Consider the following 26,361-nt stretch of genomic DNA (forward strand, 5'->3'; position numbering starts at 1 on the left):
TGCTCCTGATGAGGTGGCGGATGGTCTCCTGAGGGATCTCCTCCCAGACCTGGACTAAAGCATCCGCCAACTCCTGGACAGTCTGTGGTGCAACGTGGCATTGGTGGATGGAGCGAGACATGATGTCCCAGATGTGCTCAATTGGATTCAGGTCTGGGGAACGGGCGGGCCAGTCCATAGCATCAATGCCTTCCTCTTGCAGGAACTGCTGACACACTCTAGCCACATGAGGTCTAGCATTGTCTTGCATTAGGAGGAACCCAGGGCCAACCGCACCAGCATATGGTCTCACAAGGGGTCTGAGGATCTCATCTCGGTACCTAATGGCAGTCAGGCTACCTCTGGCGAGCACAAGGAGGGCTGTGCGGCCCCCCAAAGAAATGCCACCCCACACCATGACTGACCCACCGCCAAACCGGTCATGCTGGAGGATGTTGCAGGCAGCAGAACGTTCTCCACGGCGTCTCCAGACTCTGTCACGTCTGTCACATGTGCTCATGTGCTCAGTGTGAACCTGCTTTCATCTGTGAAGAGCACAGGGCGCCAGTGGCGAATTTGCCAATCTTGGTGTTCTCTGGCAAATGCCAAACGTCCTGCACGGTGTTGGGCTGTAAGCACAACCCCCACCTGTGGACGTCGGGCCCTCATACCACCCTCATGGAGTCTGTTTCTGACCGTTTGAGCAGACACATGCACATTTGTGGCCTGCTGGAGGTCATGTTGCAGGGCTCTGGCAGTGCTCCTCCTTGCACAAAGGCGGAGGTAGCGGTCCTGCTGCTGGGTTGTTGCCCTCCTACGGCCTCCTCCACGTCTCCTGATGTACTGGCCTGTCTCCTGGTAGCGCCTCCATGCTCTGGACACTACGCTGACAGACACAGCAAACCTTCTTGCCACAGCTCGCATTGATGTGCCATCCTGGATGAGCTGCACTACCTGAGCCACTTGTGTGGGTTGTAGACTCTGTCTCATGCTACCACTAGAGTGAAAGCACCGCCAGCATTCAAAAGTGACCAAAACATCAGCCAGGAAGCATAGGAACTGAGAAGTGGTCTGTGGTCACCACCTGCAGAACCACTCCTTTATTGGGGGTGTCTTGCTAATTGCCTATAATTTCCACCTGTTGTCTATTCCATTTGCACAACAGCATGTGAAATTTATTGTCAATCAGTGTTGCTTCCTAAGTGGACAGTTTGATTTCACAGAAGTGTGATTGACTTGGAGTTACATTGTGTTGTTTAAGTGTTCCCTTTATTTTGAGTGTTCCCTTTATTTTATTTTGAGCAGTGTAGTTCAGTCGTCAAGGGCGCGTGGAGATGCAGTGGATGAATACGTAAAGAGCTGGGGAGTTCCACGTCCCCCAGGCTGTTAACACTGAATGTCAACGAGTAGATCAAACCATAACAAACATAAATGAACAACCAAGGACACACATGGACACACACACAGACAGACACACACACACACACACACACACTCACTCACCTCGCTGAGATATATGAAGAAGGAGCAGGTGGAGCCGTCCACGCCGTAGTTGGTGTAGCATGAGTCTGACCGCCACATGTCCTTCATCCACTGAGGAAGAGGAGGAGAGACTTGATCAGGACTGAACACAATAGGTACCAGTATAGCCTATCAATCCACATGCCTTGGCCAGTCCTCCCATCCCATGTCTCTGAGCTATATGCTAGAAGCTCTGAGCTATATGACCAGACCCAAGTATGTGTGTGTGTGTGAGGACTCATCAATCCAAGAAAAAGAACCAGGCAATATAAGCAAAGAAACAGTGACAAAAATGTGACTCTGGGCAAAGTGTCAATAGCATTGAAAGAGAAAAAGTGTTTTTGTTCAATGGGCTGATGTTTTTTCGAGACTCAACCGCAAAATACAGTGTTTTCAGATGTTCACAGATGGAGATGTGCAAAACAGTCTGCTGAAGCCCAGTGAAGGAGCAGAGTGAAGGAGCAGAGTGGGGCTACGACTTGGCCAAGGCTACGGGGGAATATGGCAATGACTTACACATTCTGGGTTAGGAATAATGGTGTTCCACTCCAACACTGACACATTAAGGCTCAGTCTCAAATGACACCCTATTCATTATGGGCCCTTGTTAAAAGTAGTGCACTACATAGGAAATAGGCTGCCATATGGGACGTAGCCTACCTCTTTCCATCGCTGCAATTTCTATCGAATTTTTAAAATCGGATTTCCATCCCATTGTTTTTCAATGACTAGGCTATGCAGAGTGGATGAAGGTTTATATGAGAATGCCCAAACTAATTCCACTGAGATTGACAGCCACCCAAGTAAATCCCCTGGAATGAGTCACACAAGGCAGCTGAAAACATCATTTGCAGCTAATTGACTTAAAGGTATTCTACAGGGGTTTATGAATTCCGAAGTATATTGTAATCGGGAAAGAGCAAGAAGTCTTCAATTTGTCTTTTGTTCCTGCTAAAAACCTTCTGAAAGATTTTTCAAATAATAATTATTCCATCCATCAGAGCACAATAACAGGGTGGAAAAGGTTGCCAGAAGGAAGTTTGTACCATGTACAGTATTATATAGCACTGTGACAGCTGGGATTTCCACCATACCCCATAAAAGCGCACGAGAAATAAAATAAACTGTCTGAAGTTATTTTACTAGCCGACAGTTTTATCAGCAGAAACATTTAGGCCACGCGCAAACAGAATACATTGAAAAGCTGCATTCTGATTTAACCTCAATAAAACACTTGAGATGTAATGTGGTTGAAATAATCCCATAAAAAAAGAGAAAGGAGATAGACATTTGAGACAAACGGAGGCTAAATAGGACAAAACAACTAATCTGTTTCCGCTATGGAGCCTGTTTGAGCCCTGTTTTGGCTCTTTTAAATGGTGATCGTCCTTTCCTTGGTGCCAGTGGAGGCTTGGGAGCAGCGCGCAGAGCAGATGGCCTTTATGATATGACGGTATCTGCCCCGGGCAGACTCCGGCCTGGGGCTGGAGTGCTGTGATTACTGCTGCTGGTGGTTGTGTGTGTGTGTGTGTGTGTGCTTGGGTGCGTGTGCTTGGGTGCGTGTGTGTGTGTGTGCTTGGGTGCGTGTGTGTGTGTGTGCTTGGGTGCGTGTGTGCTTGGGTGCGTGTGTGCTTGGGTGCTTGTGTGCTTGGGTGCTTGTGTGTGTGCTTGGGTGCGTGTGTGTGCACGTGATTGGGTGGGTGCGAGCGTGCGTGCGTCTCGCTCACCTTGACTTTGCCCTCACAGTGAGGGAAGCCGTCCATGGGGGGAAGCTCACATTTCTCCTGAGCGCCGTTCAGCAGATCTGCGGAAAGAGAGGAGAGATAGGAGAGAAAAACAGAGATGAGGAGGGGATCAATAAGGTCAGGCACCAGCGTTGGAAGCAAACCATGCAGGTGTGGAATTGACATAAAAAAGACGACACGGAGAGATCAATACACGCGCATGAATGAACACACTCCTGTGCACATACACACTGCCTCAGGCATGTATGCGTATGACACATCAAAAATACACACACACTTTGGGTTTACACATCAAAAAGCTCCGAACAACCAATGACTTCACTGCGTCTGTAATTCCATGTATCCTCAGGGAGGTGGTGGTATTTTGAAGAGACTGAACATGGCCCAGAATTGAAACAACATATGTATGCATGTGATGTGTGCTCTCTCCCAATAGCATGAGCACAGGTAACGTAACTTGTGTGACCACATGATACCATCCATCCATCCATCCGCAACAGATACACGATGCCAACGAGGCTATGCTGTTCCCCTGGCCCGAGCATACGGTGGTGTGATTTCCATACCTGACACAGCAGACTGACGCAGGTTCAGATAAGCTCGCCTCACACCGTCAACAGACGTGTGGAGTTTAGATATGCCAGGGCTACTAAGAGGCTTCAATGGAATGGGGTGCTGGGAACAGTCACACTGCAAAAAATAAAATGTGATGGCATCTCCCATAAATAAAAGTTGACTCATTTCAATCGTTTTTTGTCCAAAAATGATTGGGTGCTATTCCATATGTAGGAAATAGGGTTGCCCTTTTTCAACTGTTTGTTTCTCTAGATTTCACAAAAACAACAAATGTTACCCTCATATTCCTGTGAGGATGAAGACACCAGGGTTGGGAGAAGGTGTCCCATTCAGAAATGGCTGTTACTTGACAGAGGTGGTGATGAGGCTCAGACAGGGCTCTATTTTCTCAGGGGGCTGTCTGAAAGGCTGTCATCATGCCCATCGTCATGAAGGGAGGATTGGAGAGAGGACAGGAATAGTGGGGGAGAGAGAGAGAGAAGAGATATGAGAGAGAGACGTGGCCAGACGAAACAGCCGGTGTGAAGGTAACCTTAAAGGGATACTTTGGGAGACAGAGACAGATTAACTTGTGGATACCATCTGTGTCCAGTATGAAGGAAGTTCGAGGCAGTTTCTCGAGCCAATGCTAACTAGCAATAGCACAATGACTGGAAGTCTATGGATATCTACTAGCATCTAGGGCCTCATTGCCAAAATCCAGAAGTATCTCTTTAATGACTGGCCTGTCTGAGAGGTGGACCAGATTGCCCCGTCATCAGTTCAAGGCTGATACTCTCTCACAGTCCGAGGGAAACTTAGCTTGGACTGACAAGAGGATATTGCCATTGGGTCTGTGGCTTGGCCATGAGTGAATTACCGGTATCAGCACTGGCATTTAAACAAATTCGATAACAATAAGAGAACCTTTGCAGACTATGTGTTTTGGACAAAAATCCCAAGGTTCCTGTTAAAAATCTCTTAACAGTCACTATCTGTTCTGTGATCATTTGTTCTGAAGTAAGAAGCAAAGCATTTGCAAAGAATGGATAGAAAACAAGAGGCAGGCTTTTTACCATTTGCGACCCATGGTGAGCTTGCCAATAACAAAGACGCAGACAGAGTGACAAAATCTTGCATCCAAAAGGCTTGTACAGAGCCAAACATTACACAATGCATCACTTTGTTCTATAGCGATTGATCAGTCCCAGATTCATTACAAAACCTTCAAGGCCGGCTCGCCCCAAACTCTGAGTTCTGACGAGACCCGCCATGTTTGGGCTAAAGATTAGACTAAAACTCTACAGCGCATAGACCATTGAGAATTCTTCCTTCTGCACAGAGTAGCATTCACTAAGAAACAAAGAGATTTCAGTGAGAGAGAAGAAAATGTATCAGAATTCTAATGAACAGAATGTCATGTGATCGCTGCACGCAAAGCTATTCTATACGACCACGTCAGGAGTGTGTTTGTGTGTATCTGTTACTGAGGGGATCTCATGCTGATAACAGATAATGTTATCTCTACTCCAGGAAAAAAAATCACTGATTAAAATTTGTTTAATGCACACAGCGCTTTGGCTTAATAACCCTCGATGTAAAGAGCTCATGCTGCGACGCTGCCCTCTCGTCTATTTTAATAGCCTTGTTGTTTTCATACTCGCAATGACTACACAATATATAATACACAGCATAGGGGTGGATGCAGTAAACAATGGTGATAGACAAATGAGAACGCTCTGGGGTGAAGTTCCACCTAGGTACAGATCTAGGATGAGCTTCCCTCCCTCAAACTTAACAAGCATAGTGAGGTAAATGCCAAACTGACCCGAGATCAGCATCTAGCGGATACTTCAACCTACACCAATGAGAACCAAATAAGAAGAGGGACATTCACTGCTATTCACCAACTTCCAGCGGGTCCAAACACCTAAAGATGCCTTTGAAGCTGCTCTCTCCTGTTTCAGTCATTATCTGCTAAAAGAAGCCTTTGAACGAGATGCGACAGTCAATCAGCGTGTTTGAGGGGATTAGTTTGAAGGAGGCGCTGAATCAATCATCACATAATGAGTAAGCCCTAGCAGTGATTCTGCGCAGTCCAACTGCAATGGAATCCAACATGCACAATGCAACGCCTGAGCCAGTGTGTGTGACACTGCAGGCTATGCGTTTTTGCATGCACCTATTTATTGATTGCATTTCGTATTTGATGCGTGTATTTCTGTATTCTGTAGTGCAAATTTGTAAAAGAGACCAGGGTATCAATATGACTGAAATAAATGCAGATATGGACAACGGTCATGTGGTCATGAGACGGCTAGCCTGAGACGAAAGGGCCTCTGGTTTAGCCACGTTTCCCAGGGCAACAGGAGCAGGAGAACAATAGGGGGAGGCAGACAGATTATTATTGAAGTATTTTCTATCATAGCCGGTCGAACAAAGGCCTCGCACTGGACGAAGGGGAGAGTAGCGGACCTCATGCTGAGCCCATCAGCCTGTGTCCACACACACACACACACACGTCTCCCTCCTCCTCTGGACAAGACGAGATGAGACCAGCTGATATGAGCTGAGACTGGCTGAGATCTTACCAGCCAGAGTGTCAGAGCCAAAACATGGCTTCTTAAGTTGCTGCTGCTTTAATCAAGCAGAAAGAGCTGCCTGTCGCCAAGTGGCAGGCTAAATATAGCCGCATTATAATCAAATGTCAGGGAGGTGGTATTTAAACCTAACAAGAGATCTCTCCACATGCTGTGCCTTCTTCACAGAGCATCTTTAAGCCCAATGAGCATCTTTAGTCTGATGAACCGCACAACGATGTTTAAGATTTAGATTGACATGCTGCACTGTGGTCACGGCAACTGCAACGCTTGCATAATAGTACTCTGTGGGACACGCACACGGTATTACAGGGCTGTGTCTGAACGTACCAGCAGAGCTACCCGTCTCTGAGTAAATAAACACACACATGCACCCACATGCGCATGCAGACGGACAAAGACATGGGGGTAGGTAGTCTGAGGAAATGTCCTTTGAATCCGTTCTCCTAGTATGTTGGTATAAAACCCCAGTGTGAGGTCAACAACAACATACACGTGACTCAAAGCAGGACCGTTGTGCAAGAAACGTAACTCTGTAAAGGAAGTCTGTCAAAATAGCAGATAGAGCAAGCTCCCCAGCCTGCACGAAGAGGAAATGAAGGCTGTCGTCAAGCAAAGCCAATCAAATCAAAGTTTATTTGTCACGTGCGCCGAACACAACAGGTGTAGACCTTACAGTGAAATGCTTACTTACAGACTCTAACCAATAGTGCAAAAAAGGTATTAGGTGAACAATAGGAAAGTAAAGATATAAAAACAACAGTAAAAAGACAGTGAAAAAGAACAGTAGCGAGGCTATAACAGTAGCGAGGCTACATACAGGTACCGGTTAGTCGGGCTGATTGAGGTAGTATGTAGATATGGTTAAAGTGACTATGCATATATGATGAACAGAGACTAGCAGCAGCGTAAAAGAGGGGTTGGCGGGTGGCGGGACACAATGCAGATAGCCCAGTTAGCCAATGTGCGGGAGCACTGGTTGGTCGGGCCAATTGAGGTAGTATGTACAGTGGGGCAAAAAAGTATTTAGTCAGCCACCAATTGTGCAAGTTCTCCCACTTAAAAAGATGAGAGAGGCCTGTAATTTTCATCATAGGTACACTTCAACTATGACAGACAAAATGAGAAAAAAAAATCCAGAAAATCACATTGTAGGATTTGTTATGAATTTATTTGCAAATTATGGTGGAAAATAAGTATTTGGTCAATAACAAAAGTTTCTCAATACTTTGTTATATACCCTTTGTTGGCAATGACAGAGGTCAAACGTTTTCTGTAAGTCTTCACAAGGTTTTCACACACTGTTGCTGGTATTTTGGTCCATTCCTCCATGCAGATCTCCTCTAGAGCAGTGATATTTTGGGGCTGTTGCTGGGCAACACGGACTTTCAACTCCCTCCAAAGATTGTCTATGGTGTTGAGATCTGGAGACTGGTTAGGCCACTCCAGGACCTTGAAATGCTTCTTACGAAGCCACTCCTTCGTTGCCCGGGCGGTGTGTTTGGGATCATTGTCATGCTGAAAGACCAAGCCACGTTTCATCTTCAATGCCCTTGCTGATGGAAGGAGGTTTTCACTCAAAATCTCACGATACATGGCCCCATTCATTCTTTCCTTTACACGGATCAGTCGTCCTGGTCCCTTTGCAGAAAAACAGCCCCAAAGCATGATGTTTCCACCCCCATGCTTCACAGTAGGTATGGTGTTCTTTGGATGCAACTCAGCATTCTTTCTCCTCCAAACACGACGAGTTGAGTTTTTACCAAAAAGTTCTATTTTGGTTTCATCTGACCATATGACATTCTCCCAATCTTCTTCTGGATCATCCAAATGCTCTCTAGCAAACTTCAGACGGGCCTGGACATGTACTGGCTTAAGCAGGGGGACACGTCTGGCACTGCAGGATTTGAGTCCCTGGCGGCGTAGTGTGTTACTGATGGGCTTTGTTACTTTGGTCCCAGCTCTCTGCAGGTCATTCACTAGGTCCCCCCGTGTGGTTCTGGGATTTTTGCTCACCGTTCTTGTGATCATTTTGACCCCACGGGGTGAGATCTTGCGTGGAGCCCCAGATCGAGGGAGATTATCAGTGGTCTTGTATGTCTTCCATTTCCTAATAATTGCTCCCACAGTTGATTTCTTCAAACCAAGCTGCTTACCTATTGCAGATTCAGTCTTCCCAGCCTGGTGCAGGTCTACAATTTTGTTTCTGGTGTCCTTTGACAGCTCTTTGGTCTTGGCCATAGTGGAGTTTGGAGTGTGACTGTTTGAGGTTGTGGACAGGTGTCTTTTATACTGATAACAAGTTCAAACAGGTGCCATTAATACAGGTAACGAGTGGAGGACAGAGGAGCCTCTTAAAGAAGAAGTTACAGGTCTGTGAGAGCCAGAAATCTTGCTTGTTTGTAGGTGACCAAATACTTATTTTCCACCATAATTTGCAAATAAATTCATTAAAAATCCTACAATGTGATTTTCTGGATTTTTTTTTCTCATTTTGTCTGTCATAGTTGAAGTGTACCTATGATGAAAATTACAGGCCTCTCTCATCTTTTTAAGTGGGAGAACTTGCACAATTGGTGTCTGACTAAATACTTTTTTGCCCCACTGTACATGAATGTATAGTTAAAGTGACTATGCATACATGATAAACAGAGAGTAGCAGCAGCGTAAAATAGGGGTTGGGGGGGGCACACAATGCAAATAGTCCGGGTAGCCATTTGATTTCCTGTTCAGGATTCTTATGGCTTGGGGTAAAAACTGTTGAGAAGCCTTTTTGTCCTAGACTTGGCACTCCGGTACCGCTTGCCATGTGGTAGTAGAGAGAACAGTCTATGACTGGGGTGGCTGGGGTCTTTGACAATTTTTAGGGCCTTCCTCTGACACCGCCTTGTGTAGGCAGCTTAGCCCCAGTGATGTACTGTGCCGTACACACTACCCTCTGTAGTGCCTTGCGGTCGGAGGCCGAGCAGTTGCCGTTCCAGGCAGTGATGCAAACAGTCAGGATGCTCTCGATGGTGCAGCTGTAGAACCTTTTGAGGATCTGAGGACCCATGCCAAATCTTTTCAGTCTCCTTAGGGGGATTAGGCTTTGTCGTGCCCTCTTCACGACTGTCTTGGTGTGTTTGGACCATTCTAGTTTGTTGATGATGTGGACACCAAGGAACTTGAAGCTCTCAACCTGCTCCACTACAGCCCCGTCGATGAGAATGGGGGCGTGCTCGGTCCTCATTTTCCTGTAGTCCACAATCATCTCCTTAGTCTTGGTTACGTTGAGAGATAGGTTTTTATTCTGGCACCACCCGGCCAGGTCTCTGACCTCCTCCCTATAGGCTGTCACGTCGTTGTCGGTGATCAGGCCACTGTTGTGTCGTCTGCAATCTTCTGATAATTCGTGCCGATAAGCCCTCCGAGAGCCTAACCAAACCTCTACTTGACAGGTAGAGAGAACTAAGGCGGTGATGATGGAGAGATGACACATTTAGCAGCATTGCGTAAGACCACTTCCACTGAATGAAGGAAACATGAGGGTGCAACTCAATGACAGAGTACTACTGGAGATCTTTGAGGAGGAGTTCTATGGTTTGCCAGTACAAAATGTCATCCGATCAGACTAGAGTTGCAAAAATTCATTCCATTATACCCTTGCTCGAAATCCAGATGGAACTGTTAATAGATCATATAAGATCCAGACAATCACAAAATACGATTCTGGAATTTTACAAGCCTAAATCAGAAAAGGCAGCTACTAGCAGTAGTAGTGTTGTATATCCAAGGTGGAAAGAGGAAGGAGGCATTTTCTCTCCATTGTCATTTTGCTTCTCTGAGTTGATCATTAAGCTAAACCCAGGTTTAGCTTGGGTTAACCCGAAATGGATTTTGGACTAAATACATCAGGCTCAAGTTACACCCTCTCCTCTTCCTCAGCCCCCCTTCAAACTCAATCCTTTCCTCACAGTCCTGCGCTCATCATCACCCACCTTCCGACATTTTAGCTTTCTGGACGCATTACGTAAGGAAGAAGCATCATGGAATCCACTCAACAATGAAAGGTGCCGTTACAGAGTGGGAGAGATACATGCATGGGGTGCCCTTTTCACTATATAGTGCACTACTTATGACCAGAGCGCTAAGGGCCCTGGTCAATAGTAATGCACTATAAAGGTAATATGGTGCAATTTCAGACTCAACCATGGTCCAACTCCATAATGGTAAGATATAAAAAATATATTTTCCGCGCTTTGCATCTCTCTCACCGCTTCTGTTCCATCAAGACCACAGCTTCGGCCAACTTTGGGTGTACTTTTCCCTGCGAGTGACGAGCGAAGACATCTTTGAACACCTCATCAATTAAGCAGGAGGCAGCTAATGGAGAGTGCCCTCTCAGCCACAGAACAGCTATAGGCTCTCAGTGGGGTGACAGGAGGAGAGGGGCTCTGTGTGTGTGTGTGTGTGTGTGTGTGTGTGTGTGTGTGTGTGGGTTAAGGTTAGGGTTTTGGGGGTTTAAGGTAAGAGTTAGGTTTAGGGGTGAGTAGGGGAGGGGAAAAAAAAGTGGAATTCCACAAAAATAAGGCTGTGTGGACTTTGAGGGGATGTTGTGGAAGCGGAGAAGCTGGATGATGACCATAATCAGGGGTGATTTTCCAGGGAGGAAAAATACACACAGACATACATAGAGCGAAGCTGCCAGCGTGGCTGCTGTTGATTGACTCTAGTCTGGAGAAGTCATCCAGAACAGTCTTTATTCTCTACAGGACTTCACAACAGTGTAAGAACATAACAACATGCCTGTCCTAGTATGTATGTATGTGTGTGTGTGTGTGTGTGTGTGTGTGTGTCTGTCCGTTCTCGGCTACAGGCTCTCACCAGGGCTCGGTTTCCCAAAAGCATCTTAAGGCTAAGTTCAGTGACCTCAATGGTTCTAACGATTAACTTAGCCTTGAGCTCAATGGTTCTAACGATTAACTTAGGCTTAAGATAATTTTGGGAAACCAGGCCCAGAACTTCAGTCTCACAGCAGGGTAAATAACAACAGTTCCCAGAGTGCCTGTGGCAGCCAAAAGCCTTGATTTATCATCTCATCATCTCCCAAGCATGACTAATGTTCCCCGGTTTCAAATTAATTAAGAAGAGCTATGTAATATTTACTAATGAGTCAAAGCCGCAACGGTGGGAAGAATCCATTGTGAGGGTAACATTTCTGAGAATTCAGGTAGTCAGGGACAGGGCTTTGAATAACATTGACTCTGTACCGGCACCCCCAGTATATATTCTTGTTTTTGTTATTTTATTGTGTTACTTTTTATTTTATCTTTTACTTTTTTCTTAACTATATTTCTTGAACTGCATTGTTGGTTAAGAGCTTGTAAGTAAGCATTTCACAGTAACGTCTACACCTGTTGTATTCAGCGCATGTGACAAATAAAATTTGATTTGATTTTCAATTTTCATTCCTCATTCAAAGGGCTTCAATGTGCTGTGTGGGTTAAAGTTGCCCCTAGATGCTGAATTTCTTCCACTAATGGTTAACAGGGCCTAAAATTAACACCATCCACCTGCGGGTAGATTTTGGCATTGACGGGTGGTCAGGGCAAGCATTTCACTCGCATTTGTGAATACAAATAGTCAAGAATTATCACATTTATAGTCAAATAAATGCTGCAGTAGCTGTTTTCAAAGTATTTCTGCCTTTTCGTTTCATAGCTGGTAAATTAATCGCAAAAAGTAAAAGAACTACGAATCCTATACAGCTTACTCTACTTTGCACTACAACACCGCCTGGCTGGGGTGTTGAGTGAAATATAAATTTTTTGAAGCACTGCGCACAGCCATAAAAGTCTGTCTAATTTACTTGAAACTAAATGCTGAAGTGAGACTTTGTCCTTGTTTTTCTTGGCTATTTACATTGTTTTGTTCACAAGCTAGGTTGTTTTTCTATGTTGGAGTTTCAACTACTAGGAAAGAGAAGAAAACGCTTCTACTAGTCAGAATCAATCTCAAAGGCACAAACAGGACTTAAGTCTGCACTACAACGGTAACCTTAAAAGTGCAGGTGGACATGTTTGTCTCCTCTGTGATACACTATATATACAAAAGTAGTGGATTCAGCTATTTCTGCCACACCCGTTGCTGACTGTTCGTCGGGAGCTTCATGAGCAGCCCCACACAAGCCAAGCCTAAGATCACCATGCGCAATGCCAAGTGTCGGCTGGAGTGGTGTAAAGCTCGCCGCCATTGGAGCAGTGGAAACGCCGTTCTCTGGAGTGATGAATCACGCTTCACCATGTGGCAGAATCTGGGTTTGGCGGATGCCAGGAGAACCCTACCTGCCCGAATGCATAGTGCCTACTGTAAAGATTGGTGGAGTAGGAATAATGGTCTGGGCTGTTTTTTCATGGTTCGGGCTAGGCCCCTTAGTTCCAGTGAAGGGAAATGTTAACACTACAACATACAATGACATTCCAGACAATTCAGTGCATCAAACTTTGTGGAACAGTTTGGGGAAGGCCCTTTCCTGTTTCAACATGACAATGCCCCCGTGCACAAAGAAATGTCCACACAGAAATGGTTTGTCGAGATCAGTGTGGAAGAACTTGACTGGCCTGCAAAGAGCCCTGACCTCAATCCCACTGGACACCTTTGGGATTAAGTGGAACGGCGACTGCGAGCCAGGCCTAATTGCCCAACATCAGTGCCCAACTTCACTAATGCTTGTGGCTGAATGGAAGCAAGTCTCGGCAGCAATGTTCCAACATCTAGTGGAATGTCTTCCCAGAAGACTGGAGGCTGTTATAGCAGCAAAAGGGGGACCAACTCCATATTAATGCCCATGATTTTGGAATGAGATGTTCAATGAGCAGGTGTCCACATACTTTGTCATGTAGTGTATTTTGGTAAAAAACAAACAAAAAATAAATATATACAGTTGAAGTCGGAAGTTTACATACACTTAGGTTGGAGTCACTAAAACTCGTTTTTCAACCACTCCACAAATTTCTTGTTAACAAACTATAGTTTTGGCAAGTCGGTTAGGACATCTACTTCATGCATGACACAAAATTTTTCCAACAATTGTTTACAGACAGATTATTTCACTTATAATTCACTGTATCACAATTCCAGTGGGTCAGAAGTTTACATATACTAAGTTGACTGTGCCTTTAAACAACTTGGAAAATTCCAGAAAATGATGTCACAGCTTTAGAAGCTTCTGATAGGCTAATTGACATAATTTGAGTCAATTGGAGGTGTATGTATTTCAAGACCTACCTTCAAACTCAGTGCCTCTTTGCTTGACATCATAGGAAAATCTAAAGAAACCAACCAAAACCTCAGAAAAAACATTGTAGACCTCCATGAGTCTGGTTCAGCAATTTCCAAATGCCTGAAGGTACCACGTTCATCTGCACAAACAATAGTATGCGATTATAAACTCCATGGGACCACGCAGCCGTCATACCGCTCAGGAAGGAGACGCGTTCTGTCTCCTAGAGGTGAACGTACTTTGGTGCGAAAAGTGCAAATCAATCCCAGAACAGCAAAAGACCTTGTGAAGATGCTGGAGAAAACAGGTACAAAAGTATCTATATCCACAGTAAAACGAGTCCTATATCAACATAACCTGAAAGGCCACTCAGCAAGGAAGAAGCCACTGCTCCAAAACTGCCATAAAAAAAGCCAGACTATGGTTTGCAACTGCACATGGGGAGAAAGATTGAACTTTTTGGAGAAATGTCCTCTGGTCTGATGAAACAAAAATCGAACTGTTTGGCCATAATGACCATCGTTATGTTTGGAGGAAAATGGGGGATGCTTGCAAGCCGAAGAACACCATCCCCACTGTGAAGCACGGGGGTGGCAGCATCATGTTGTGGGGGTGCTTTGCTGCAGGAGGGTCTGGTGCACTTCACAAAATAGATGGCATCAAGAGGGAGGAGAATTATGTGGATATATTGAAGCAACATCAAGACATCAGTCAGGAAGTTTAAGCTTGGTCACAAATGGATCTTCCAAATGGACAATTATCCCAAGCATACTTCCAAAGTTGTGGCAAAATGGCTTAAGGAACTGTAAAAGCGTGTGCGAGCAAGGAGGCCTACAAACCTGACTCCGTTACACCAGCTCTGTCAGGAAGAATGGGTCAAAATTCACCCAACTTATTGTGGGAAGCTTGTGGAAGGCTACCCGAAACGTTTGACCCAAGTTAAACAATTTAAAGGCAATGCTACAAAATACTAATTGAGTGTATGTAAACTTCTGACCCACTGGGAATGTGATGAAAGAAATAAAAGCTGAAAGAAACTATTCATTTCTCATTTCACATTCTTAAAATAAAATGGTGATCCTAACTGACCTAAGACAGGGAATTTTTACTAGGATTAAATGTCAGGAATTGTGAAAAACTGAGTTTAAATGTATTTGGCTAAGGTGTATGTAAACTTCCGACTTCAACTGTGTGTGTGTGTGTGTGTGTGTGTGTGTGTGTGTGTGTGTGTGTGTGTGTGTGTGTGTGTGTGTGTGTGTGTGTGATATATATATATATATATACAGTGGGGAGAACAAGTATTGGATACACTGCCGATTTTGCAGGTTTTCCTACTTACAAAGCATGTAGAGGTCTGTAATTTTTATCATAGGTACACTTCAACTGTGAGAGACGGAATCTAAAACAAAAATCCAGAAAATCACATTGTATCACATTGCATGACATAAGTATTTGATACATCAGAAAAGCAGAACTTAATATTTGCTACAGAAACCTTTGTTTGCAATTACAGAGATCATACGTTTCCTGTAGTTCTTGACCAGGTTTGCACACACTGCAGCAGGGATTTTGACCCATTCCTCCATACAGACCTTCTCCAGATCCTTCAGGTTTCGGGGCTGTCGCTGGGCAATACGGACTTCAGCTCCCTCCAAAGATTTTCTATTGGGTTCAGGTCTGGAGACTGGCTAGGCCACTCCAGGACCTTGAGATGCTTCTTACGGAGCCACTCCTTAGTTGCCCTGGCTGTGTGTTTCGGGTTGTTGTCATGCTGGAAGACCCAGCCACGACCCATCTTCAATGCTCTTACTGAGGGAAGGAGGTTGTTGGCCAAGATCTCGCGATACATAGCCCCATCCATCCTCCCCTCAATACGGTGCAGTCGTCCTGTCCCCTTTGCAGAAAAGCATCCCCAAAGAATGATGTTTCCACCTCCATGCTTCACGGTTGGGATGGTGTTCTTGGGGTTGTACTCATCCTTCTTCTTCCTCCAAACACGGCGAGTGGAGTTTAGACCAAAAAGCTCTATTTTTGTCTCATCAGACCACATGACCTTCTCCCATTCCTCCTCTGGATCATCCAGATGGTCATTGGCAAACTTCAGACGGGCCTGGACATGCGCTGGCTTGAGCAGGGGCACCTTTAATCCATGACGGCGTAGTGTGTTACTAATGGTTTTCTTTGAGACTGTGGTCCCAGCTCTCTTCAGGTCATTGACCAGGTCCTGCCGTGTAGTTCTGGGCTGATCCCTCACCTTCCTCATGATCATTGATGCCCCACGAGGTGAGATCTTGCATGGAGCCCCAGACCGAGGGGGATTGACCGTCATCTTGAACTTCTTCCAGTTTCTAATAATTGCGCCAACAGTTGTTGCCTTCTCACCAAGCTGCTTGCCTATTGTCCTGTAACCCATCCCAGCCTTGTGCAGGTCTACAATTTAACCCTGATGTCTTTACACAGCTCTCTGGTCTTGGCCATTGTGGAGAGGTTGGAGTCTGTTTGATTGAGTGTGTGGACAGGTGTCTTTTATACAGGTAACGAGTTCAAACAGGTGCAGTTAATACAGGTAATGACTGGAGAACAGGAGGACTGTGAGAGCCGGAATTCTTACTGGTTGGTAGGTGATCAAATACTTATGTCATGCAATAAAATGCTAATTAATTACTTAAAAATCATACAATGTGATTTTCTGGATTTTTGTTTTAGATTCCGTCTCTCACAGTTTAAGTGTACCTATGATAAAAATTACAGATCTCTACATGCTTTGTAAGTAGGAAAACCTGCAAAATCGGCAGTGTGTCAAATACTTGTTCTCCCCACTGTATATATATATATTCAATATTAGTTACTTCTTACTAGTAATACATTTATTGTTTTTGAAACATTACAAAGCATGCTAATCCATTTTTGTATGTTTTGTTGGTGTACTTTTAACATCCCAAAAATATTTTGTCTGGTAAAACAAATCTACTTGCCACAGTGGCTGGTGGACCAAAAAGTACATTTTATGCCCTGATGGTTAAGATTAGGATTGGGGAAGGGGAAGCTGATCCTAGATCTTTACCTAGAGGAAACGCCAGAGTGCAATGTGCAAGAACAGGTGTACCCATTCGCGCTCCCATTCATTTAAATCTAGGCCTATGTTTCCAAAGGTTGTTCAGTAATATCAGCATCATAAACTACTTTTCCCCTAGCATCACCATAAACGACCTGATTTGCACAGAGGCAAAAGAGAGGTTTTACATTTACAGCTCTAGTGTTTTGCTGGCGGCGACTATGTGCCTTCACACAAAGGCAGACCATAAACTGGTTTAAAGTATACAGACAATAAAATATCAGAACTTAGATGGAGAACACATGACTGTTTGCACTTCTATGGGGTAAAGTCTCTGCTAGGTACAGATCAAGGATCAGCTCCCCCCCCCCCCCCCCCCCCCCAATCCTAACCTTAACCTTTAGTGGCAAATGCTAAACTGACAAAAGATCAGCATCTAAGTGCAACTTCACCCTACACCCAGCAACACTAGCTAGCACCAATATGACTAGCCTGTAGTCAAATGTCTCATACTGCAGCTACAATATTTGCATAGCATTATCCATGCAGGAAAACATTGGTCCTTCCCAAGGCTGCATGATGACATGTTACTGTGTGTACAGCCAGCATGAAACAATCATGCCTTGTTACTGACTGTAGAGGGATCGGGCTATCTTAAGTGTATCCTCTATTATGATTCCTGTTAACAAAAACATCAGCACATTCTCTATTACCTGATTCAATCACTACAACCGAGGTTAGACTAGCCAGGTCCCAGATCTGTTTGTGTGGTCTTGCCAATTCCTATGGTCATTGTCACGTCAACTGAGAGCACAAAATCTGGGACCAAGTTAGGGTTGTTGGAGAGTGCATTGATGAATTAAGAAAAATAGTCAAATCTACCACCGCGAACCAGAGTAGAAACAGATGCGACCGGGTCAACAACAACACATGTGGTACAAATGTAGGGCCCCAGATGAGGCTAATGTTGATCCTCTCTGAACGTATACAGAGTCACTGTTAGTTCTAACAAAACCCAAATATCTGTTTTAGAAAGGGGGTAGTTAATACAGTGCAGCGCTCTGTTTACCGCCCCCCTGGATACGGCTGCCTCGTTCAGTACGGCTCAAACAGTCAAACACAAGCCAGCGGAGGAGAGAAAAAGAGACAGAAAGGGAGAGGAGTGAAACTGAGTGGCGCACATGGCCTGGCTGCTGGAGCCAGCCAGCCAGCCAGCCAGCCAGCCAGCCAGCCAGCCAGCCAGCCAGCCAGCCAGCCAGCCATACCATCCATCCCATCCAATCCAGGCCTTGATCAGGCAGGGCACTGCAGAACACGTTTTCGCGGCATGATACAGTATCCTCCTTTGTGAGCTCCGCAAGTGGCCACATTCCTCAACCTCTCGCAGTTTGTTTACAATTAGATCCTCATCCGCACTCAATATGAAAAGTGTCTATGGGGAGACCTCCAATAATTGCTCTAAAAAAGTGAGCTAGACAGGGGAAAAAACATTGCACGTTGTACTGCAAATGGTTTGCTAAATCTGCACTGATGCAAAGCAGAGGCCTTCCTGGGCCGCAACCCCAATGTCACCCTATTCCCTATATAGTGCACTACTTTTGACCTGGGCGCGCAGTAGTGCACTATGTAGAGAAAAGGGTGCCATTTGGGACAAAGCCCATGAGTTGTTTCCAACTGGATCTGTTAGCAGCCTGTTCCAGGAAAAGCCTAGAACCGTTCAGCAGTGCACTCAAAAACATGCTAGAATGTTTTCCATCATGCTGTCATGCAGGTTGAACGTGGAACACAGAGCAGGTTTTATCTCACTTCCAGAGGCGATAAGGAAATTCAAAAGCTCATGGAAGCGATTCAGAATACAAATGTCCTTTCTGGCTCCTAAGATAGCAATCTTGCTTTGTAGTGGGGCAATTTATTCAAAAAGCAAGACTATCTAGCCTACTCCTTGTTCAAAAGCCTTTTCTCTTGCCTACCTCTGTGTGGTGTCGGTTACCCAGTACCGATGTCTTTACATTTCACTGTGCAATTGCCAAACCGATTTGACTAAAACCCAACTGCAGTGAAAGCATGGAAATGTCAGTGCTGTTCTCTGTGAGTGGCCCTGGGCAGGGTGGCAGATGAGGTGTGACGGCACAGAGGCATCCGTCCTTATTCACAAGCTGGTGAGAGGGCGGTGGTGCATGTAACAGAGGTGGTTCGATGAACCACGCTGGTGTGATGAGTAACTTTGTTTGCAATTTGGATGAGACGGGTAGCCTTTACCTAAGAGAGATAACACGTTTGCAGGAGACCCGGGTTTGAACCCAACCAGACACAGATACAGACCCACACACAGCACTGGCTTCAGTGGCTGGCGGCCCTAACCCAGTTCTCACTGTCTACACACACCCACCAGTCAGTTCCTGAGCCTGACCCTCTCAACACGGCTTGCCAGACATGTTCCTGCCACATCCTCCAAATGTCAGCCCGTGTAGCATGTCACACTGTGTATTAATGGAAAAGAGGTCAGGTGTTACAGTGAAGAAGTGCCTCTCACAATGTCAGGCTGTCCAAGGTAGTCAATGCGCCAAGCTATGAAGTGTTTTCTGATGCACACACGACACACACGCTCAAATGTGTACAAGGTCAGAGTCTCAAACCGGAACTCAAAACATATAATAAACGATCCATATCCGCATGATCCATGGTTGGGACTCAAACAAATATTTGAAGAATGTGTCTGGGCGGTTTTGTGTCAAGGTCCAATGAAAATGTAAAACTTTGAATGCACATTTTTGAATGCGATAGGACTCACTCTGTATAGGCAGTCGACACTGCCAATACAGTACAGCATTACCAACCTGAGAGAAAGTGCATTGGAGATCCTGTAATTGCCCGACCTCAGATGCTGCTTCCCAGTAGAGCCGTTCTTTGTCAAGCAAATCTTTTACTGCCATTGAACCGGGAGGTCTTTAGTGGTCAACATATTTGTCCTACCTGCCCCTGACTACTGAGCCAAGAAATACTTAGCACTGGCAGGTCTGGGGCTTGCATTGTACACAATAACCCTTGTCAAAGTCTATTGGAGTGCGCACAGAAAGCTGTGGTGTAGTCATGGAGGTGAAAAGCTCTAAACTTTGCAGATAGAAATACAATGAATAGAGCCAACAAATCTGACAGACAACCATTTAATGTTCTACACAACACGTTTCTATCTGAATGTTCCGTAACACTATACCCTCCTGAACAGGCCCCATGTTCTTGGGAGGCGGAGAGCGGCGGAGAACTGGATTTGTTTAAGAGAGAGACATCAGATTGGATTAGAGGTCGACCGATTAATCGGAATGGCCGATTAATTAGGGCCGATTTCAAGTTTTCATAACAATCGGAAATCTATATTTTTGGACACTGATTTGGCCTCTTTTTTTTTTTTTTTTACACCTTTATTTAACTAGGCAAGTCAGTTAAGAACACATTCTTATTTTCAATGACGGCCTAGGAACGGTGGGTTAACTGCCTTAATGTCCTATAATTCCTTTAATAACTACAACCTAAAACGTCTTACCTGGGAATATTGAAGACTCATGTTAAAAGAAACCACCAGCTTTCATGTTCTGAGCAAGGAACTTAAACGTTAGCTTTTAGCTTTTTTTTTTACATGGCACATATTGCACTTTTACTTTCTTCTCCAACACTTTGTTTTTGCATTATTTAAACCAAATTGAACATGTTTCATTATTTATTTGAGGCTAAATTGATTTTATTTATGTATTATATTAAGTTAAAATAAGTGTTCATTCAGTATTGTTGTAATTGTCATTATTACAATAAATAAATAAATAAAAAAATATTTAAAAAATATCGGTATCGGCTCTTTTGGTCCTCCAATAATCGGTATCGGCGTTGAAAAATCATAATCAGTCGACCTCTAGATTGGATAGTGTCAGTCGGTCGGTGGGTGGGTGATGTAGGAGTGTTTCTTGAGGGGACAGAATCTCTCAGAACACAGAGCGGAGCACTCGGTGAGAGGAAAACACACAGCCTCTGCACTCGCCACTAGTAGATCTCAGTCCACAGTGCATTATGTCTAATCCAAAGGAGAGCTAGACGGTTGGCCCAACATTTTGGCACAAAAACCTCCGATTCGCCAACATCTATATAACATGGCATTGGCATGACTCATCCATGTTATGTCAAAGGCTACGTTATGTTGAATGACAACATTCCCAGAGTGTCTTTGATAGTAAACTGTTCAGGGAGAGTAGTAATTCCTTCCTCGGAGAGAGAAACATTCACCTTGCAGCAGTCTGCAAGGTGAAATTGTAAGCGGTATTATAATCCTGCCTTAGCTCTGCCGTGATGCATTAGGGTTACCGTGCACAGGGAGGCAGCGGCGTCATTGTCCCGTGTGGCATCACTGAAACCTTAGCCCTCTATCCATTGTCGGCAGTCGTCTGTCCTAGGTCGGGCGTGATGTGATCGATGACAAAGATTAAGAAGACAAAGAGATGGGCCATTCTGAGGCAGAAAAGGGCTTTTCTGTCCACACTTACGGCCGGCAGCGTCTCAAAATCAACAGCCTACTCGCTACAAATCACACAGAAGGCCCAACTTGCGGCCAGCGCCAAAAGCAACATCCACACCTTTCAACGGCAGCCAGCTAGGTGGAGACGAGAAGAGAGCCAGCCAGATCTCGGGAGCCCGGCACCTGGCCTTTCATCCTCTTTACATCCCCCCCCTTCATCTCCTCCATCTACCAGCATGATTGCATTTCAGCAGAGGGACAGCTAACGCGCTACGCCAACACTCAGAGGAAAACACTGCTTGGTGATTGGCTGCATCAACATGAAGCAGGCAGACAATTGTCCACACCAAGGCCATTCCGAGTCTGGCTGAATCAATCTGAATCAATCCTCTCCCGCTGAGCCAAATCCAGATTGAGCCATCCTTGTGCTGTTAAGAGCCTCTGTGATCCTCTGTGTCTCTAGCCCAGCTGAGCTGAATGGTGGCAGCCAGACAGTGTAGTGGATGTGCCAGGTATCAGAAGCTCAGACCAGGCGAGTGATAGCCTTTCCCTCAGAACTCACATCAAGTGGCTCTGGACAGAGAGGAGACCCAGGCAGCTATTTAGGCCCACCCGATAAGGACCTCTCAGATTCACTTCTTAAAAGGTGACCTTCTAGAGTTCAAGTGACAACAGATGGAAACTAGCCTGCTAGCTAAATCTGGCATACTTACTGAAATGTTGTGGAATGTGAATTGTCCCTGTCAAATAAATGTAATTTAAAACAGTGAAATGCTCTGATGCTCTCACATTTGAGCCCAGCAAGCCCACTAATGTAACATGGAGTAAGAATATGTTCAGAGCTTATAGAAGCAAATATACTGAACACAAATATAAACGCAACATGTAAAGTGTTGGTCCTATGTTTCATAAGCTGAAAAAACAATGTCTCAAGTTGAGGTAGAGTGCAATTGGTATGCTGACTGCAGGAATGTCCACCAGGGTTATTGCCAGAGAACTGAATGTTCATTTCTCGACCATAAGCCGTCTCCAACGTCGTATTAGAGAATATGTCAGTACGTCCAACCAGCCTCACAACCACAGACGACGTGTAACCACACCAAGCCCAGTACCTCCACATCCAGCTTCTTTACCTGCGGGATCGTCTGAGGGGGAGTGCGCCTAATGAATTTATTTTAATTGACTGATTTCCTTATTTAAACTGTAACTCAGTAAAATCTTCAAAGGTGTTGCATATTGCATTTATATTTTTGTTCAGTATAGATTAGAAGATAGTAATAATATAGGACAACAGAAGTAGTTATGCTATGCTTCTCCACCAACAGAGAAACAAAATGGCAGATTGACAACCACACTAAAGACAAGCATTTGTGAAAACTAGGCCTAAATACCATTGTCATGAAACTCAAAAGGTATTAATGCCATGTGGCTTTTCTACTTCAGCTTATTGGAAATTGTTCTTATAACAAAACAAACAAGAAGGTTGACAGAATGTATTGTGAAGGTTTTATCTGCAGGTAATGTTATTTGTCACAGAATAATGTTAGGGTCTGGAGGAGGCTTGTGCAGCAGTCTGCAAAACACCAATAGTCCTGAGCAGTGCTGTGCTCTCAAACAAGGAAAACATTAGGAAATGTAGACATTAGGAAGGGTAGACTCTAGATAGAGGACTGATATGCAGAAGTAGACTAATATCTAACAGAGACCCCAACTGGCTAAGAGTAGTCATCAAATGAGGGATGGAAAATCGCCACTACACCATAAAACATACAAAGATAAAACCGTGTGTAAATAAGTCCACAAAAGGACAGTGAAGCCCTGTTCTCATTAACACTTCCTTATTTCACCCACAAACCCATAAAATAGACAAAAACAAAACTGACTTGGAATAAAGAACAGAGTTAGGCCTACACAATACAATGTGTAACTTAAATAGTGACACCCCAACATACCTCTCATGAACTTCCTTATTTGACCTCAAATTTGCTCATCACTACAAGGAAGCAGTGGCCACCGCAGACCCTCCCTGGTCACATGACCTGGCAACATCTTTCAGATGCTTTTAAGGGTCCTCCTCCACCAACAGTCTGAGAAGCCTATGGCTCCATGAGTTAGGCCATTCAATTGCAGAGTAGATCTCAAATCCAAACTGTGCCAGTGCCAGCAAAAACAGCTAAGCCTAACAAGTGTTAATTTCGTTTTTATGTAGGCCCCAACGGAGGAAGCATTGTCAAAGACCTTCATCCCAAACAGCTGCTAATGGGTGGTGGGGGGGGCTCTCTCAGAGTCGAGAGCAGTTAGGAGGGGACTAGGCGTTGCCCTCTGAGTTCAAACTGTGTGACTGGTTGTGGTGACTCAGCCACATCCATACACAGCTGTGAGGTGGGTCAGGCACTGGCCAGACGTGACATGTTTGTTTGCTCCCTGCTCATCTGGGCTGTAGCTTTAGTGAAGAGAGGTATTCGGAGATACTGACCTACCCACTAAGGATGTGCTACCCCCAATGGAGATTGTCATGGTAGCGGATTTTGTCAGATGGAAACGTGTTTGCTCTTAAATCAAAAACAGAGGGATAGCTTTACAATGTGCTCATTTTAAAGCCATCTACCTGAGACAATCAAATCCGGGAGATAAAGATGTTTACTTCATGATTATACCAAAATGTGCATATTTACAGTGATTAAAGCAGCATATTTTGTCTAGGCAGTACATTAGCGGTAGTTATGTCTGATAGTCAGAACAGAGGCCTCTCTCCATGGCTCACTGTCTGACAGACACAGTGTGGCAGCAGGGAAAGGGGGGGGGGGGGGGGGGGGGGCACTACACCTCTTCCTGGGGCCCTGGGTGCTCCACCTTGATAGCTAGCAGCCTCTCAGAAGACATGCGTGAACCCATCACTGTCCAGATCCTATCTGGGTAATTGCCTTCCCAGCCCCACATGGCCCAGGGGAAAGCAGCAAATGGGTTGGCAGGGCTGTCTGCCACACAGGACAGAGGAAGAGTGGTGTTTCAGGGACGACTCAGACTGTTGGGGCAAACCACACAGCCAAATGATACGTGTGTCTATTTACAGGTTAGAAGTCAAGACAACCAGTATGGTCTCTTTCCTTTGACTAGTCCAAAGCCAGAGAATTCCATTGGCTGACACTGGTTGGGATTGAGATATCAGTGCACCGTTAATGTGGTATGGGAGATAACCTCCATCTTGTTATCGCTGTTGCACAGGAAGTGGCAGTTGCTGCAGTACAGAAGGACCACAATGTCCTGACCGACACAGCTGGCAGGGAACTGTCACTGATACTGAAGCAGCCCAAGACGGAGGCAGTATTCTTATTTTTTTTAAATACAAAATTATCCTAACACAGAAAGGAGGCCGAGTTGAACATTCTTTCTTTTGTTTAAGAAACGTTCTGAAGCCTGAACGGAATGGGCCTAGCTCTCTCAAGAGTAAAACGCTCACTTTGTAACTCAATCGTCATAATCTAATTCCGACCATATTCAGTCGCCACACAAAGTCCCCATTGAAACCTCTAAATAATTCACAAACTACTGAGAGCCAATCCCAGGGCCCACCCGAGCAAACAAACACTCAGTATTTCCCAGCCGGCAAACATGTAATCTTAAAACTGAAAGAAAAATAAATGAAGGCTAATAAAAAGGGGCCGGCCGCATGTGTGAATAAGAGGCCTTATTTAAGCTATGTTCAAGAGAGCTTTCTATGTTCTCGCAGAAAAGGTATGCGAAAGCAGAAAGGCTTTCTATGGGTTTGAATATTGGAGCATTCAACTGCTTACAGTAGGTTAAGGACAGAGGGGTAACTAGGGTGAATAGAGCCATTTCAATGCAGGCTCAGAGCACAGCTTTATTCTTACCAGCATAAATCACACTATTCACCTAAGCTCACATCGGATTCACTGGAGAACTGAGTGTCTGTTAGTTTGTTTTTGTTATTTCCTTTCAATTTGTGTCCAGACCTATAAAACCAGGTGAGCTCTGAACTAACTTAATTGGTCAATCAAGTACAAGGGAGGAGCGAGAACCCGCAGACACTCAGCAACTCCAGGAATTGAGCTTGACACCCCTGCTATAGGCCTATGTATGTCTTGTTATTTTGACATGTTCCAGAACTAGGACTGGGGATTTTCAAGGTGCAATGTCTTGTTTTGAATGTCTTCAATAAAAGAAGATTTAGCCATCTTCAAGGGGGGTAAGCTAGTGAGGGAGAGCGTGAGCCTCACCTGCCACGTTGACCTTCTCTGCATTGGAGGCGCTGGGCGTGACCGTGCTGGTGCCGTTGGTCAGGTTAGCCCCCGTGCCGTTGTAGATGTTCTCCACCTTGGACTCCAGCTTGCCCAGCCGTACCATGATATTGTCCAGGAGCACCGCCAGGGTCTTCTTCAGATCTGGAGGAGGGGACACAGTATAGTATGAATCATAGATACCTCATATCAGTCTTACTGCTAACCAGCTAACATAACTTGAGGCTAAAATATACAGTACAGTGTTATCTATATTTCCCTTTCATTTTCCTATCATTTTAATTGATCTCATGAATAGTCATTTTCAAATCTCAGATTGACTTCTTGAAGGACAAGGAGGAAATTACAGCATAGTGATATAATACCAGTGAGTATCTCTCCACACTCACCCCCAGAGAAAATGCTTTTCTATTTTCGTCTTCATAACTAGGCTAATCAATATATCGTTATGGTGGGAGTAATCTGAGTATGCCTTGTATACTGAGACGGCCCTTTCTTATTGGCCTTCCGCTGAAAAATGAAAAACAAGAGGAGAGGATCAGCTTATTTCAGCGACCCCAATAAATCATTGGATTTCATGCTGTCTGTTAAGGGACTCGTTTAAATGTTTAACTGAGCTGGCGGGTATCTTTGAGAATGACCTTGCTGCTTCATTTAGGTCTGTGCATTTCTATGGGCATCTTCTGACTCCGGTAGCTAGCCAAAAGGTGGGATGGATGATGGGATTGAAAAAAGTAAGCTGACATTCACAATAGTTGTGTCCCAATAATGTCTCCTTCCTGAAGTGTGCCCTCGTTCACTACTTCCCACAAATCTAAGAGCATTGGATTGATTGGTGGAGCCATGGGCTAGTGGGAGTTCCCACCATGTTTCTTATACCACTCA

At 44.9% G+C, this 26,361-nt stretch overlaps 1 protein-coding gene across 1 annotated transcript in view; it reads right to left on the reverse strand.

Moving 5' to 3' along the window:
• Positions 1–26,361, reverse strand: part of LOC120051232 (alpha-1,6-mannosylglycoprotein 6-beta-N-acetylglucosaminyltransferase A-like) — a 108,264-nt gene that overhangs the window by 58,251 nt on the left and 23,652 nt on the right. Inside the window, exons 3-5 of the mRNA XM_038997980.1 lie at positions 25,456–25,620; positions 3,228–3,304; positions 1,483–1,572 (exon numbers count right to left, since the gene is read on the reverse strand). Coding sequence (XP_038853908.1) covers positions 1,483–1,572; positions 3,228–3,304; positions 25,456–25,620 — 332 coding nt within the window. The remainder of the gene's footprint in view (positions 1–1,482; positions 1,573–3,227; positions 3,305–25,455; positions 25,621–26,361) is intronic.

The sequence above is a fragment of the Salvelinus namaycush genome, chromosome 7 (genome assembly GCF_016432855.1).
Source record: "Salvelinus namaycush isolate Seneca chromosome 7, SaNama_1.0, whole genome shotgun sequence".
Lineage (NCBI taxonomy): Eukaryota > Metazoa > Chordata > Actinopteri > Salmoniformes > Salmonidae > Salvelinus > Salvelinus namaycush.